At 42.4% G+C, this 17448-nt stretch overlaps 1 protein-coding gene across 10 annotated transcripts in view; it reads right to left on the reverse strand.

Moving 5' to 3' along the window:
- DOCK7 (dedicator of cytokinesis 7) overlaps positions 1-17448 on the reverse strand; it is a 149410-nt gene that overhangs the window by 108929 nt on the left and 23033 nt on the right. For all 10 annotated transcript variants that reach the window (XR_012646518.1, XM_075002183.1, XM_075002185.1 and 7 more), the window contains exons 3-6: positions 5796-5971; positions 5471-5539; positions 538-667; positions 215-427 (exon numbers count right to left, since the gene is read on the reverse strand). Coding sequence is in view for 9 of the 10 variants with exons in the window: in XM_075002183.1 (XP_074858284.1) it covers positions 215-427; positions 538-667; positions 5471-5539; positions 5796-5971 (588 nt within the window). In the remaining variant the exon portion in view is untranslated. The remainder of the gene's footprint in view (positions 1-214; positions 428-537; positions 668-5470; positions 5540-5795; positions 5972-17448) is intronic.

A 17448-nucleotide genomic window follows, 5' to 3' on the forward strand; every position in this document is an offset into this window, starting at 1 on the left:
AAAAGGTCTTTGGAAAGTAATATCCTTGGCTAGCGCACGTGGTCAAAACATACACTACTTCAAGCAAACTGGAATACAGGTTTATGGAAATTAAACTGAGATGATCTCATTACCTTAGTACTTTAAAACCATGGTAATTTGACTTTGTCCCACAATCTACTTATTCCCTATGTTTTCTTTCTAGACTAGTTTACTCTATGTTCATTCAAAATACCTCATCTGGTGCTGGATGCAATGCAAAAAGCTCCTTGTGCCTATTTGACTTCCTCTGGTCATCATTTTGATGGTCGATTTCCTCATTTGGGGTTCGGTCAAGTAGATTCGGAAGAAGAGCATCAGGAAGGGAGTTCTTCAGATCAAAAATACTGCACGCCCAGCTGCCTCGTGGAGTATCATCTATTGACATTGAACGCCTTTTAAGGTCATCCTGAGATTTAACAAATTAAAGGTAATTAATAATGCAATAGGGAAGGAGTCATACTTTTAAAACATTACAATAAAGTAGCTTATACGCAGCATGATTTTAAGGCACATTACTTGTTCATCGTGGTAGCTGTTGCCATCTGGAGCTTCATCCGACTCGAAGATCTGTTTGGGGAGCCCTTTTTGCCTCTCTTTCTGTTTGTCTAATGTATTGGGATTAAATCCAGTTCCCAGTTTGTGGTATCTATTCAAAACAGAATATTGCAAGAAAGTTTTGTCATTCTCAACCCCAACCCCTAGTAAATATAATTGAGCAAATACAGTATTATCACAGCACACTTTAAATTAGAAACCCAGAAATAATTATCATCATCCTTCATGGTAAACTTGTAACAATCTGTACCCCAGGTTTATTTTCCTTTCTCAGTCCCATCTTCCTCTGAACTCTACTGGACTGGGAACAATTCATGTCACTCCACAGCAATATGACAATTAACATACAAAACACCACTTGCTAGTTTTGAAAGGAAATTCTATCTCAGATCAAGTGACTTGGGTGGAAAATACCAAACCATAGAACACTAGAACTGGAAGGGACCTCAAGAGGTCCTCAAGTCCAGTCCCTCTTCCTCACAGCAGTGCCACACATCATTAGATTATCCCTAACAGATGTTTATCAAACCAGCTCTTAAATAATTCCAATCATGGAGATTCCACAACCTCCCTAGGCAATTTATTGCAGTGCTTAACCACCCTGACAGGAAATTTTTTTTCATGTCCAACCTAAGACTCCCTAGCTGCAGTTTAAACCCATTGTTTTTTATCCTGTCATCAGAAGTTAAGGAGAATAATTTTTCTGCCACCTCCTTGTAACACCCTTTTAGGTACTTGAAAACTGCTACCATGTCCCCTCTCAGTCTTCTCTTTTCCAAACTAAAGAATCCCAGTTCTTTAACTTGTCCCTCATAGGTCATGTTTTCTAGACCTTTAATCATTCTGCTGCTTTTCTCTGGATTGTTTCCAATTTCTCCACATCTTTCTTAAAATGTCATGCCCAGAACTGGACATAATACTCCAGCTGAGGCCTAACCAGTGCAGAATGGTGACTGTGAAGCCAGACTTCAAGGCGGAGGATGTTAAACTGGCTACAAGTGTGGGGATGAAAAGCCTTTAGAGACCAGTCTAGGGTAAACATGGATGTCTTGAAAGCTAAGGGCCAAATTCAGGGCTGATCCTATGAAGAGCTAAGTAATATGCGGAGTGATCTCAGATTGGCCCCACACAAGACATATTTAGTAGATCACAGGGTTAGGTGATTCAAGAATATGGGCTACTAAACATTCTGTCTCATATTGCTTTCAAGATCTGCTCACAAAGACTAACGTCTGCTTAGATATCTAAGGGTCCTGTGGCACCTTATAGACTAACAGAAAAGTTTAGAGCATGAGCTGTCATGAGTTAACTCACTTCTTCAGATGCTGGTCTTAAAAAGAAGAAGTGAGTTAACTCACGAAAGCTCATGCTCTAAACTTTTCTGTTAGTCTATAAGGTGCCACAGGACCCTTCGTTGCTGCTACAGATCCAGACTAACACGGCTACCCCTCTGATACTTAGATATCTAAGTGGCAAACCTGCCTACATTCACATGGGTATGCTGAGGGCAGGGATTGTTCAGAAACACATGCTTTATTCTGGGGTTCAAGAACTTAAACTGGAAGAATGAGATAACTGGAGATAGGACAATAAATGTAGCAGTCTCTGGAATATTCACTCTCAGACAAAGAACGCAGTCCTGTAGACTAACAATATTATTTATTAGGTGAAGAGCTTTTGTGGGAAAGACACAATTCTCCAGATGTGGAGTATTACTGAAGGAAAAAAACAGGGAGAAAACTGAGGAACCAGCTAAATGGGGATGGGGGGCTGGAGGGGGAGAGAGAAAAAAAACCTCTGTGAAGTGTCAATTAAGTTAAGAACAACAAGAAGTCCTGTAGCACTTTATAGACTAACAGAAATTTTGGAGCATTAACTTCCAAGGGTAAAGACCCGCTTTGTCAGATTAAGTTAAGTGAGATGTCTGCCATCAAAGCAAATATCAAAGGTGGGAAAATTGTCCTTGTAATGTGTACGATAACAGATCTTTTTTCAGTCTCTCCCATTTAAAGCTCATCACCTAAAAAATAATATTGTTTGTCTTTAAGGTGGTATGGGACTGCCTTCTGCGTTTTGTGACGATAGAAAACTAACACTGCTACCTCTCTGAGGCCACTCTCAGAGAGCTCGCCAAGAAGTGGGGTTGCATCAGGAATGAACTGCTCATCTCAGAGCATGGATGCAGCATGACCACAAGTGCAATGAGAATCAAAAACAAAAAAGAAGAATAAAAACAAAGAAAGTATTTTTTCTAGTGTTGCTATTCCTGAGATTTGAATTGTACAAGATCTGATACTATTTTGACTTACTAGTCAGATACAGTGTTTCACCCAGATTATCCAAATGCGCAAAGCAAAGACTCACAAATATTACATTTCAGTCACTGCTTTGCTGATACAAATAACATTTGTTTCAACTGTTACTTTATTCAGAAATGCTTCCTAGGCTAGCTGTCTTCACTGGAGGGTAGCAAATCATTGCGAAGGTCAGCATTGGGAAAACCATTGTTCTTCCAGACAATTAGAGAAAACGTATTTACTATTTCTAATGCAACTACAGCACTCATGCAAAGAAGCTGAGGGCCACCAAATGCTCTGAGCACACAGAACTGCAAACAAAGAGAATAGGAAAAGGAATTTTTTCCCCAGCTACAGTATACAAGTCAGAGAGACATGTCAGAAGCCTCTTTGTATAGCATCTTTCCAACTTAGGTTAGAAAGGTAGGATTTAGCTACAACGAAAGCTAGTCAATGCCAGTCTAACCACTGACCCAAAAGGGCGGCTTACAAACAAGTCTCCTACTGCCCCTCTTCAAGCTCAGCAAACTGCCTCTGCAGCAGTCACAGCCCTGACGACTCGCAAAGCAAGCGACCATACACTGAGATTTAAACTCAGTCCTTTTCATCTCGGCAGTCAGACCCTTCTGCTTCATCCACAACTGTAGAGTCCATACTCAGGCAAGATACCCACTGCCTCCCACCAGAGTTTTGTCTGTACTATGTAACAACTTGATGGGAACTTCAGTCTGCATGATTCCTACCTGTTCCCAGATGTGCAAGACATTTTCAGCTGTAGTTAAGGGGAACCGGATGCACTGAGCACTTGCAGGAGCTTCTACGCACTTGTAGGGTCAGGGCACCAATGTGGGCAGCTGGCCAATTTCCAAGCCTCCATCTTCACTTCTCTCTGGCCACAAATCACATCCTCTAGAGGAGATGCGGGGAGGGGTTTATCTCTAGCGGTTGGTGACTAATATGGATCACCTGGGCCAGAATCTGGGAGGGTAATTTTGTCGGTGCTACTGCAGGTCTCCAAGGGCTTAGAGATACTTCTAGCAAGACTGAACTGTGCAGAGGAGAGGGTGTAGGCCAGTGTTCCCTCTAAGCTGAACACCTGGGCAGGTGCCCAGGAGAGATTCAGATGCTGCTCAACAGCGCACCACTCGCAGTAGGCATGATGTGTTTCTGGGGGTGCACATCTGCACAAGCTTTGGTGCACATAACAAATTTTATTCTTCCTGTGGCTGGAAAAAAAATAGAGGGAACATGGGACGTGCCTCTGCCCTCAGCTCCCACCTCATGGCAGTTGTTGGACATTGAAGTCCTGTGAAAGACACAATGTGTCTTGGACACTTGGCATGCTTATCTGCATAAGGAGCACTTTTGTCAGGGCGGCCACCTTGGTTTGTGAGACAGGAGTGAAAGTCAGGCCTCACTCCAATCAGACCCGCCTAATTTTGTGCTACTAATTACCACTGGGTAGGTCTCTTCTGCATAGCCAGCACTGGGAGTCGAACTTGCTTACTCCTTGTGTGCGTGGCTGGATCCACAGCAGAGTACTCTTTGCACTCTCTGTCACACCCACAAAGGGGAGGGCATAATTTAGACACACACACTTAGTGATGTATGTGTGCGTGACACGGGTCTGCTGGCTGCGTGGGTTGTCTCGCCTCAGCCTATGGCAGAGACTAAATTATTTTCTTACAAACACCATGAGTTAATAAATCCGACCCCCCTCCTTTTTTTAAGAATTACAGACCTCGTTTTTATTAGGTCATGTTAGCTCTGAAAAGCAAGTCTTCAGCATTCCTTAGAGTGGTGCTTGGGACAATATTAAATCCAGTGAACTGTAGCAGCTGCCACAAGGACACAGCAGCAGCTCTCACAGCATCATTTTTAAGTGATGTAGCATCACATGGATCACTTGTTCCTTGGCAGTGATTTTGTTATAGTCACCAGAACTTCAGTTATTCAAGACACAGAGTTTGCAAAGAAACACTACCCAGGCAATTTTCCCATTGAGTTGTGTAAATTAATCAACCGATGCACAGGCTCTGAACAGTTAAGTCAAAGCATTGCATAAATGTGGGTACAGTTTAAATACTCTTGAGCATTTTAAAAAGTAATGTACAAATGCAAAACCTCTTTGAGAACAGGATTACTTTAGAACCTTTACTACAGAGAGGCTCATCCACCAAAAGTGTGCCTTTCCACACCATTTTCTTTGTGTAAGAAACGGAGGGGGAGAGAGAGAGAGAGAGAGAGATTCACCTACACTTTTATATTCCTTAATTTTATTCCCAGTGTCCAACACCTGAACAAAGTTATCACTGATGACAACGGCCTAAATTTTCAAAAATGACTAAGGGATTTCTGGTGACTTAAGGGATTTCTCAGTTTCTGTACATGACATATCAGACACTTGAGAACACGCTGAGTATCCACCTCACTCAAGTTAGGTAGCCAAATATGGAGCAGTACCAAAAATCCAAGTCACATCCTAGTAACTTCTGACAATGTGGGTCTGCAGTTAGCATTCTGTTTGCTCATACCAGAATCCCTCCTGAAAGACCAGGACCATAAATCAAAATGATAAATACCACATTATAACTTACTTTCTGTTCACAATTGCCCAATCTTCTGTGTAACTTCTTACACAATCCCTCACATGAGGGTCCATTTCACTGTAAAAAAAAAAAAAGGGGGGGGGTAGAGTATTTTCACATCACAAAAATGTGTGGTTTTAATGACCTATTCACTTTTTAATTCAGAATACATGAATGTACAACTTCTCTCATGTACATGAAAGAAGTTATTAACAAAGAAAAATTTGGTCCCCACCTCGCAAACACTTATACCCCAAGCATCAACTTTGAACTGTTTAGAGTCAATTTCCACGTGACAAGACACAGGTATTTGCAGATTGGACCAGCACCTTACCTCTCTTCAGGTACTGCTGACACAAGAGTCCTACATTCTCGGGGACTGTACACAACTTCAATGTCATCGGGAGGAAATTCCAGCAAGTCCCTCAAAGGCCCGGAATCCATCGCAAGTGGATGTGTAGTGAGGTAATCTTCCAAATCCACTGGATCCACAGCTTCTGTAAGTGGAACCTAAGAGGAGACATGCCATGGAAGAGGTTTTTAATAAGAAAAAAAAATCAAAAGCAAGTCTTACTTCACACTAGACTTTTAAAACCAGATTGACTTTCCAACTAAAAGAGCAGTTTGGCCTATTGCAAGATTACATTTACAACTAGTCTTAACCAACATACCGTATTAACCTCTCCCAGGCTGTATATTATGCTAATCATTATGGTATCACTAACATTGCTTCTACCACCTTTTCAGTAAGAGCTGGAAATTAAGTAGTTTAACTCCAAAATAATCTCACACTATTCTGGTGGTCTGTCACTTTCACTTTGATCACCTGCAAATCTGGACCAACCACCAAGACGCATGAGACTCTTTTACCCTGATGTGTAGAAACGCAAGAACAGTCGAAATCAGCATAAACCAGAGGTGGACAAGACCTAGGCTGGGGGCTGGATCTGGCCCGCCAAGCCATGTAATGAGGCCGCCATCAGCAAGGCTCAGGAGACGGGAGCTTTAGGTGCTGCCCCCACCCCCAGCAAACTCGCTCAGCTTTCACTGGCTCGTTTTGTAGGCTGACCCTGTCCCCAGAATAATCTCTCAGCTCCTATTGACCAGAAACCCACCGGGAGCAGGAGCAGGGCTTAAATCCAGCCAGTGGGAGCTGAGAGATTTTGCACGGGGTAGGAGAAGCGTAGTACAATTTCTCAGCTCCAACTAGCTAGTTTCTAGCCCATAGGAGCTGAGAGATTTTGCGGGGGCCAGGGCAGTGGGCAAAGTCACCCCCTTGCCCCCAGCACAGACAGCACATAGAGCAGCCCTTGGGCTGGGGCTGCTAGTAGTCAGGGAAGCCTGCCTCAGAGCTGCTGGCCAGGAACTATTTAGGTAAGTGTCTCATGGCCAGAGCTGGCTTCGCCACCACACCTCAACTCCCTCCCAGACTCTGCACTTGCTCTTACATCCTTCCTGCAGGTCAGAATCCACTCCTGCACCCATACTACCTCCCAGACCCTACACCCCAATATCCCACTCCAGGTCACAACCCCCTTCACCCAAACTCCCAGACTTTGCAGTTCAGACTTTCTCGCCCAGTCTAAGATCCTGGGTGTCCACCAAAAGTATCCCACAATGCTCTGGGCCGCTTCCTCTTGTCTTCTCTCTCATAAGAGCCACCAAGTGACTTTGGGGAAATGGAAGCAAGCCCCCTTGGTGTAATGCAACAGCTCAGTGAGTCAGTGTTTAACCCTTCCATCGTATTCAAACCACCGAGCTGCAAAACCTTGGGAAAGTGGTTTGAGCATTGGCCCTCTAAACCCCAGGTTGTGAGCTCAATCCTTGAGGAGGCCATCTAGGGCATGGGACAAATAGATGCCTGTGGTGATGCCTGGCCTCGCCAAGAGGGCAGGTGACTGAGGTAGACGACCTCCCAAGGTCCCTTCCAGTTCTAGGAGGGAGGGAGGGTGTGTGTGTGTGTGTGTGTGCGTGTGCGCGTGCAATGGAGACTGACTGCGAAGCAGTCCCGCAGTCCTTTGCAAGCATCTGGCTTTCTGATACTGTCAGATTGTTGTTAATCTCTAGCAACAGGCCAGCAATAAACGTACTGTGCCATAGCAAAGCAGCTGGCAATGCTGGGAATTTACTGGAGGGTGACCAATGCAACAAGCAAATTAAGGCTCTAGGGACCAAGTACCAGAAAACCAGGGACTGGAACTGCACCTTGGGCAACTCACTGACATCATGCCCAGGATGAGCAGTTTGACCACGTACCGGGCACAGAGTCAATCATGGCGCACAATGACCGGGTTGGAAAGGATGGTAAACTGCTGGCCCCAGAATCCAGTAGAACTGGCAGGAGCCAGCAGCAGGTGCAGAGTGAAGTGACTCTACTGCTGACACCAGTCCCAGAGGAAGCTCTGCCCCAGGAGCAGCAGCAGCATATCCTCGTGCTGTACTTGGAGCTACCTTGGTTGCACCCTGGGAAACAGCCCACTGTGGAATTAGTAATAGAAACACAAGGGACAGAAGCTGCCTGGAGCCTGGCACATTTCCAGCTCCTTCTTAATGTTTATTAACACAAAAACAGGAGGGATTTCCATGCCACAAACCACTGCACAAAATTACTGCAAGCCCTGGCGAGCAGCATGTATTTGCGATGATGGATTATAAGTCAGCACCTTGGCATGCCCTGCCCAAAGCTTACCCACCCTCTTCCAGCACGTGGAATTCAAAATGGTGGCTGGGAAATAGGAAAAAAAGCCCTGAAAAATGAACTCATCTGGGAAGGGCACAGCTCCTTCCTCTTCGTTAAAAATAACAGACTTATATTGCCATTCCTATGAGGACACTGTTCTGTAACCACTCAGGGATGGAGGCGTAATGAGACGCCTGAGAACAGTGAACTGGGGGAGGCAGGACCCGTGGAAATGCGTTCTATTTACAGGTGTGTTCTGCAATTTTTAGGAAAATAAAAAAGTGGATGTGGCTTTTAACTTACCATTGTCTCGTACTTCTTTCACTGTGATGAACCCAGATGTGACCAGAGAGCTTCTGCGGTCTGAAGCAGCCCTCTCACAACAGACTGAGGTTCAGTTTTCAACAGTAGCATTTTATGTCCTTGAAATTCCACAAGGATTTTTTTCTGCACTGAGACAATAACCTTGTGCGTCTTGTCCTGTTCCAAGCCATTCAACCTCTACAGCCTGCAGCACCTCCTCAGCTCACACACTGCAGCAAAAGGCTGGGCCAAGGTGTTCAGAGACCATTTCTGGAGGAAACACTTCAGTGCGGAGCTTGCGTTTGAAGTTCTGGGAAGGGTCAGTGAGCAGGCTCAGTACCAAAGACAGACGGATAGATGGCTAGAGGAAAGGCATGCATGAGGACAGGCTCAGGCTGGCTGAACAGTCTGAGTACAGGGTTCCAGCAGGAAGGCAGGCCTTTCCTTTGCAGCTCCTGCAATGGGAATGGCACCTAAGGGAGGATGTTGGAGCTCAGCAGAAATAATTACTTTGAGTGGTTGCTATCACTAATGGCCACAAAAGTGTAACCCACACACCTAGGTGTGGTTAACTGTCCCATGTAGTGGTACCTAGACCGTTCACAGAGAAAGAATGAGTGTGCTCTACAGCCTTGGCTAAAAAAGAGCCAGTCATTAGCTCAAGCTGTAGAGGTGCCTGCACTAAGCTCCAGAGGTCCCAGGTTCTAGTCTGCTTCAGGGCAGCAGTTACATAAGCACTAATTCCTCTTGTGCCTACAGCAAAGCCTGAGTCTCCTCCATGGTACCCTGGGATGCTGCCTCACAAGACTGTGGACAACTCCATCAGTGGGTGACCCATGCCACCGGACTCTATGAGCAGCTGGACAGGACAACTGTATCTTATGCACACTTCCATATTGACCCCTTCCCCTAGGGATGGCCTCCACTGTCCAAGTGGATAGCAAACTTGGAAGCACAGGAAATGAGAACGGGCAGCCAGGAACATGCAACAGGAACTCTGTCTTGCACATGGTTTCACTGTTTGCGCCCCACCCCCCCGCTTTTTTTTTTTTTTAAGTTTCTGTTTGTGGTGTTTTGGTGTAGAAATGGCAGCTGTCTATCCTAATGGGATGAATGTTGTGTTTTCTAAAAACTGTTTACACATAGAGTGTATTGCTATCACTACATCACACATACCTTACCGAGTGTATTTCAGATAAAAAAGGTAAACGCAATCAGAGACACCTGTGAATTTGTATACAAACACTTTCTCAGTACCATTAGCTACAGCATCCATCCACACTGTGAATCAGCCCTCCTGCTTTCCCCTCCAAGAAGGGCTACACAACTTTACTCAAAGCGATATGACTTGTAGGAGGAAAGGTTCTAAGTTATATAAATTTATTACGGGAATAAGCAATACTAGCGTAAGCATTTTAATATTGTGCTGTGTCCACAGTGACAACTGTTCTTCTTTTAAAACATCAGTTTCTAAATAGAGACAGTTAAGATTTAAAAAAAAATAGTGTAAGAAGTCCCTGAGAAACGAGCTTACACAAATCTTTATGCAGAAACTCCGCACCACAATGTCTTGGGCATGGCCCTGGAGGAGGCCAAGATTTCAATAAAAGATTATACCCAGAGATGATGCAAAAATATCAGTTTGTCAGAGGGAGAAGGAATCACCTAAACTAGATACATGTACGCCAGTATTTGTATAAATCTTCTAGTCTGAGACCATGAAATTACAGTACCATATTTTACACTCACACACACGTACCTTCACCAACCTATACTACGAAAATGAACTTTTAAGTTTTCCAGAGTTAGAAAAGTAACCAACAGTGATTCAAGAAATCTTTGGCACATCTGAGAAAAACATCTGAGAAAGCTCTTTGACTAGACTATGCCCTAATATGAGTCATACAAAAACCAATCAGTATTCAAGAGATTTTCACTGCTACTTCCTCTTTTCATTCACACCAGACACTTTTTATTCCACCCACTGATCTAAGACATTGGAAAAGGCATTTAATTTGCATCTTGGAATTTAGTTTCTCACAGTTTTCCTATCCCCATTTAGAGATTCCACTTCTTAAACCTCTATTTTTGCAAGAAAACAATAGAACTGAATTCATTTCACTGCAAGAAAAATACATTGTTAATCTGGAGATACTGTTAAAGAATCTCTCTTACTACAGTCAAAAAATCCCTTAAAGTACACTAATCTTTTCAAAATACACATGGCTAAATCTTAAGCAGATATAAATTGGTGTAGCTTTACTGAAGTCAGCTGAGCCGCGCCTGTTCACAGGAGCTGAGGCTCAGGCCTCAGAAACTTAAGAAAATCTGGAAGTCCAAAGTAAGGTTCCATAAAATAAACAAAACACAGAGTATTTTAGAAACACACAAATTCACCATCACTATCACCCAAACAATTTTAACTTTGCCCCAGGAAACCATTAACCCTCTATTTTCCTTTCTAACCTTACTTTTTTTAGAAAAACACATGGTAATTATTTAGCTTGCACGTGGATCTTGAAAACGTGAATCAAAGAATTGATTTTAAGTGACTCCCTACAAACATGACCCTAAGAAGAAGTGTGATGTTTTATTACTATATTGATCTTTACTCTTCACATTTCATGATTGCATCATACCAGATTAGGAGATGCATATATGTAGCCCTACTACCTCTGTTTTACATTTGTGCAAGTGCCAACAAGTGACTGTATGTAGCCTGCTGTTTGGATAATGAGAAATTCTTCCATGAACTGCATATAGCTGTACAGAATGGCAGAACTGTTAACTAACTTTGTATCTATATAATGTTGTGCATACAAAGACTTCAAAGCATTTCATGAAGGGTGAATAAGTATTATTCTCTCCATTTTACAAATTGGGAAACTGAGGCACAGAAAGGTCCAAAGTCACAAAATGAGCCAGTGTCAGAGCTGTGAATAAAATGGAGGTCTCTTGATTCTCCATCCAGAACCCTACCCCACTGTACATAATTCTGTTTCCCAAAGCACAACTAAAATGAACCTACGTGCAGGAACAATGAAGGTTGTTAGAGTTTCTCTTTGTTTTCAGCGACAGCATTAACAGAGGTACAATTAAAGTTGCTTACATGATCTTAATTTTATATATATATATATATATATATATATATATATATATATATATATATATATATATATACATATATACACACACACACACACACACATTTTTTTTTCAAACCTACAAACATTTTGTGTTTAAAATGTAAAATCTTCCTTTTGCCCTCCACCCCCACACCAGGGAGTTTCAAACTTCATATATTTGGAGGTGCACTAGACCAGAGCACCTAACACTTGAATCCAAAGGTCTACCACTAAGTTATCCATATGCATATCTTGACATTTCCCCCATCTTTATAAATGTTTCTCCCTGTCAAATAGCAGGGAAAAAAGCACATCACTGCATAGTGGCATCCAAAGCTAGCTACACTGCACAATATATATTAACTCAGTACCATACTGAGTAACTTAAAATACGTGAGATATGGAAAGGGTCATCTATGATCGTAAGGGAGAGGCATAATTTGAATTTCCTGACTTCTATGCATATAAAATCTCAACTGTAGAACTCCAATAATGTAGGTGGTTCCTTATATTTAATAGGAAAAAAATCCTACTACCTGCCTGGCTGAAGGGCTTCATCCTAAAAAACCCTAAAGGACCCACTGGACACTTGCCATTGTTACTCCCTCAGTGCAAACTGCAGGTATCCCACATGTCCCTGGACTAAGCACAAGGCTAGTCTTCACAGTTATTTCACTATGCTTCTTTAGATGACTTGTAGTGTGAAGATGTAAATAAACATAAAAGTCAAACCCAGAAGCCTAGCATTAGAATCACCATCTGTGCAACCAAAAATCAGCACCTAAGTAAACAGGCCAAACATAAATGCATGGTTATGAGGAAGAACTAGTTCACGTGAGACTACCGCCACATAAAAGGCAGATGCATTGTTTTAAGCTTTGGCTATTTGTGGGGTAAAAGATTGAGAACGAGCAGAGAAAAGTAGGGAAGTTTGCATAACTTTTTTTTTTTACACTATTTTTCTCCGTTACAAACCTCTGCTGTCTTGGTTCCAGACAGAAACAGAAACAGTGTAGAAGTGCCTGGCCCCTTGGTATTTCCAGTTTGATCCAGAGCAGAAGCACCACACATCCAATGAACCTGTTGTTCTAAGATTTCTGGACTACATATGCAGACCCAGGGAGTCTGGATAATTCAGAGAAGTTCTGAATAAGCATCTCAAATTTTGGTTATTTACACAATCCATACCGCTAAACTTTACTAATTTAGGCTATACCTCTCCCACTGACTGAGTCTGTTTTATTGATCCAATAACTGGTTCAGTTTGAGATGACTGAAAAAATCGTGATGCATCCAAGAGATGACTGCAGACGATCTGTCAGGATATTATTATACATAATTAAATGTATTCACATTTATATGCCGATTAGTAAAACTGTTATATTCTTCATACTTATTTTCTTACATGTGCTGAAAGTTTTTTTTCCCCTCATATGAGCATAACTGAGATTTCTGTTGGCATGGATTACATGAGATAGCTTGCAGGGGCAGGGGGAAAGAAGAAAAGCTGCTAATTGCAGGCATGAAAAGCAGAGCCCAAGACCTCTTTAAAAGTGCACCCAGTTTTCAGCTTGGTTTTGCTTAACCCCTAAGTAAAGCATACCAAATTTTGCTGATCCCTGGGATAAGTCGCTCGAGACAGCTTTCGTTCCATTTTGATTCCTAAGGTCAGACTCTACCATCCTTATCCACAGTAAGCAATATCTTACTCGGAAAGTAGCCTCACTGAAATTAATATCGATAAAGTGCTACTCGTAGACTAACTTGATCCTAGTATGAGTACAGGTGGTATAACCAAGCCCTTAGACAAGAATTTGTACATCAAGTACAACATAGATAAACTGCTGCTGCTACAACGCAGGTGGTACAAAAGAAATCACTCAGAGCTGGCTCTTTACAAGGGCTGGGCCAATGAAGTCTTTATCTTCCTGAATTAAGCACAACCGCTCGTCACTAAATACTCTGCATATGTTTTTATCTGTCCACAGGCACACACCTTGTCTTCTTAACTAAGACACCAGTTTGACTGATTGAGTTTATATAAACTATGATGCATAACGTTGGTGTGGTTGTGCCACTGGAGTTAAGTCTGTCAGCACTGTCTTCTAAAACCCTATTTCAAAGGTTTATAACTTTACCGCAACAGAGACAGTCAAGCGTTTTTTCTTTAAAGCTCTGTTTTCTTCTCTGGTGTATTCCTTTAAAAACTTGAAAATAAAATTTTGTTTCCTATTGACTATGTCCTTCTCTAGATGGCAAACATAGTATTTTATTGTAGTTTAGTGCTTCGCCAGCCAAGCCATGGCTTCTTCCTGTTTATTTCCCTCTCTGTGCATCTGCAGCATCTTTGGTTATGACAAGTGTGTGCACAGTTCTGGCTATAAGAGGCCTTATCCTCATTTTCAGTAAATGGGCACAGCTCCATGAAGGCCAGTTCAGTACTGCCATGCACTCTAGTGGAGGCTCTGACTCATGATTTATAAGGTTATGTGCTAATGGTGAGATAGCTGTATACTGGGCTACATTCTGATCCATGAAACATGATTGATGTACATCCAAACAGTGGGTGAGAGAGAATTTGGCCTGCTATGTTTGGATGCTGGTTCTTTTCCTTGTATTTCATGGTACAGTAGTCTCCTGAGTTATGCGAGGATTGTGTTCCTAAGCATCGTTGCATAACTTGAATTTCGCTTAAGTCAGGGGGTGGGAACCAGGCAGCAACCTGGCTCCTGGCTCCAGGGAGCTAGGTGCGGCTTCTCCCAGCTCCCCCAGCTGGGGGGGAAGCTGGGGAGAAGCCACACCACCGTGGCTTTCTTACGGCCAGGCTCCCTCAGCTGGGGGAGCCCTGACCTCAGACAGCCATTACCACAGGGCTTCTCCCCAGCTGGGGGAGCTGGAGGATCGAGCACTTTTGATTTGCACTTAACTCACGTTAATGAGAGTTAAGCACAAATCAAAATCACACATACCAGGGGATTACTGTACACATAGTGATGTCAGCCTGGATCCACAGCCAATCAATGACTTGTTTCCACCGGGGGTGGGGCGGGGCGGGGGGGGCGGGAAACAGTGGCACAAAAGAAAGGAGAAGTCCAATGTTGGTCAGCACCCCATTTTACTCAAGCCCTCTGGAAGCTCCTTGGTGAGAAATGTGGAAACTTGTTGGAACGTAGCTGGGTGAGATATGAACAGACATGCTGTGTGGCCATTCTACACCTAATAATTTCCCTCCAAACATGAAAAGAAATTCTGGCAGAAAAACCCACAGCCTTTCCCCGTTCATTTCCCTACTCTGTATCTTTAAGCTAGTGGTAGCCTAGTGCTACCTGCTGGCTGTGTCTGGAGCATGGGGATATTCAACGTAACATGAATGGATTCTTCAGATACCCTGGTGATGGGCTCTAAAACAAAATACCACCCTTTACACGCCTTTTTTTCACAAAGCTTACAAGAAATGACAAAAGCATAACTCCTCTCTAAACAAACAAAACATTCTCATGCTAATGCACTCCCACCTACACCGTGCTGACTCAAGTAACCTTCCTTCTTCCTCATTCCTGCCTCTCTCTTGTTTGTTTCCCTCGTTGGGTAGGTCTAAGTCTATACTACAGCTTATGTTGGCGTAACGTACGTCACTTCATAGGACATGGCCAAGCAGAGTAAGTTACAACATATGCACATGTATGAACAGCAGTAGGACAGCTACTGCCACTCGCAGGGGCTGGAATAATTAAGCCAATGGAAGGGGTCTCTCCCATGGGTTTAGAGCAACAACTAGTGCAGCCATGACATTATAAGCCCCAACTGAAAGTGAGGCTGCATTGCACTAGGTACTATATAAACAGCTCAAGAGTTTACAATCTAAGCAGCTAAGACAAATGGGAAACTGAGGCACAGAGAGCCCAAAGTCTCACAGTGACTCTGTGGGATAGCTTAGAATTGACTCCAGGTCTCCTGAGTCCCAGTTAAAGACAATCCCTCTTCTCTGTAAAATGAATGGTAAAACTATGAAAAGCAGCAGCCATGCTTCTGTATATGACTGTGAAGAGCCCAGTAGCACTTTAGGTACGGTAAAAAGAACAGTGGGTACGCAGACTGGAGGACCACATCCACTGCTTCCTATGTCGGAAGGAAAACCTCTCAGGAAGAGATGACACTGCAAAAACATGGGAAGTTAAATCTCACAGAGGCTTGTGGAGTAGCTTCCCCTCTGCTGTGGGGCAGAATCCTGGTTCATGTTTTTATTAGGCACGTAGCTTTTTAGACTCCCCCAGCTCTGAAAGGAACTGAAATGCTCATTTCAAACAACTTCAGTGTAAAACAACTTATAAACACCAACATTGTGGCACAACATTTCATAGCTCCTTTGGCTTTCTCATTCCAATCACAGAAATGCAGAGCTGGACAGGACCTCAGGAGGTCATCTAGTAAAGTTCAGTAGTTCTCAACCCTTCTAGGGACAGCACTCATTTGTAAACTTTCAGGGTGGGTTGCAACCCAGTTTAGCTATGAAACGTTTAAGCTATTCAAGGAAATTTCTGGAAAATCTCTGTTTTCTGTCAACTAGTGACAGGGACTAAGTGTCAGACAGCATGACATCTCCTTAGTCTTAAATGCATATTTATTACCTTACAGCATGTTTACAAAGATTCTGGGCTGCAGCTTTGACTTCTATTTTATGGTAACATACCACAGTATTTTCTTTTATACTATGCTTTGAAAGATGTAGATAAGTGGTAGTTATTCTTATTTGTGCTTTACATAGACTATCTAGTTGGCATCTTTAATTGAAAATTGTAAATGTACTGCAACTGGTATGCCATAAAGGATGACCAAATGTTTCCTAAAGGCCAATAACCAACACCAGTGTCTTAACAAAGACCGAGACCTCACCTGCATCTCTAACTTACCTAAAACATCAGTGTTATAGACATGATTTTTATCTTAAAAAAACAAAAACAAAAAACACCCCACAACTTCTTGAGAGGTTTATGTTGTAGAAAATGACCTGATTATTTAAAATAATGTAAGTCTACTCCAGATATAGAATATTTTAAAAAGGATTGACATTTAGAATATGTTCTTAAGCTACAAAATAATAGTTCTACTCTTTGCAAAGAGAAAAGCCTTTGGTTTTAAACTCACACAAATAGAAATATTCTTAGTGACACTGATTTCCTTCTGAAGCCTTCATTTTTTAAACCCTTAGACCATCTTACAGGCATTTACCTAACTCTTGTTTCCATTTAAAGATGAAAACCTTTGCTGTTCCTCAAATACTTAAGATACACTTTTTCAAGATGCGTATTTGCAAATGCTTGTATCTAAATGCACTGCAAGTCTTCATATAGTGCCACTGTTAAGTACATAGTAGGCTGCTCTATGTACTTATTTAGCAGGCGTTTGATGCTACAAACGGTTACTAGCGTAAACAGCTGTTTGAATGTAGAAATATTAATATTAATTGGGGAATTATTTATCTGGCAATGCTTCGGGCACCCTTCTGCAAGCTCAGCAAGACAAGTGACCTCTCCAAGGGTTTGCAAGATGAAAGAAAATACCTTATTTCTTGACCATTTAATATTAAAGACTCCCTTTAAAATAATTTAATGTAAAAAGACTATTTTAAGATCTAAACGACTTTACTATAGAAAACAAAAGTGTTTTGACTCACTTGAAGAATTGTCACCAATTCTAAGACCTCAATTAAACTAAGGGAATATGTTTTAAAAAAAAAAAAAAGAACTTTAAAAAAGGAGTTTAAACAGCAGAACTCCATTTATCTGAGTCTTCACTATCCAGCTGTCTGTATTAAAGAAATGGGGGGTGAAGGACCAGGCATTTGTGGCTGAAGCTCACTGCCCAGACTCCCGATTATC

This window comes from Carettochelys insculpta, chromosome 9, assembly GCF_033958435.1.
Source record: "Carettochelys insculpta isolate YL-2023 chromosome 9, ASM3395843v1, whole genome shotgun sequence".
NCBI lineage: Eukaryota > Metazoa > Chordata > Testudines > Carettochelyidae > Carettochelys > Carettochelys insculpta.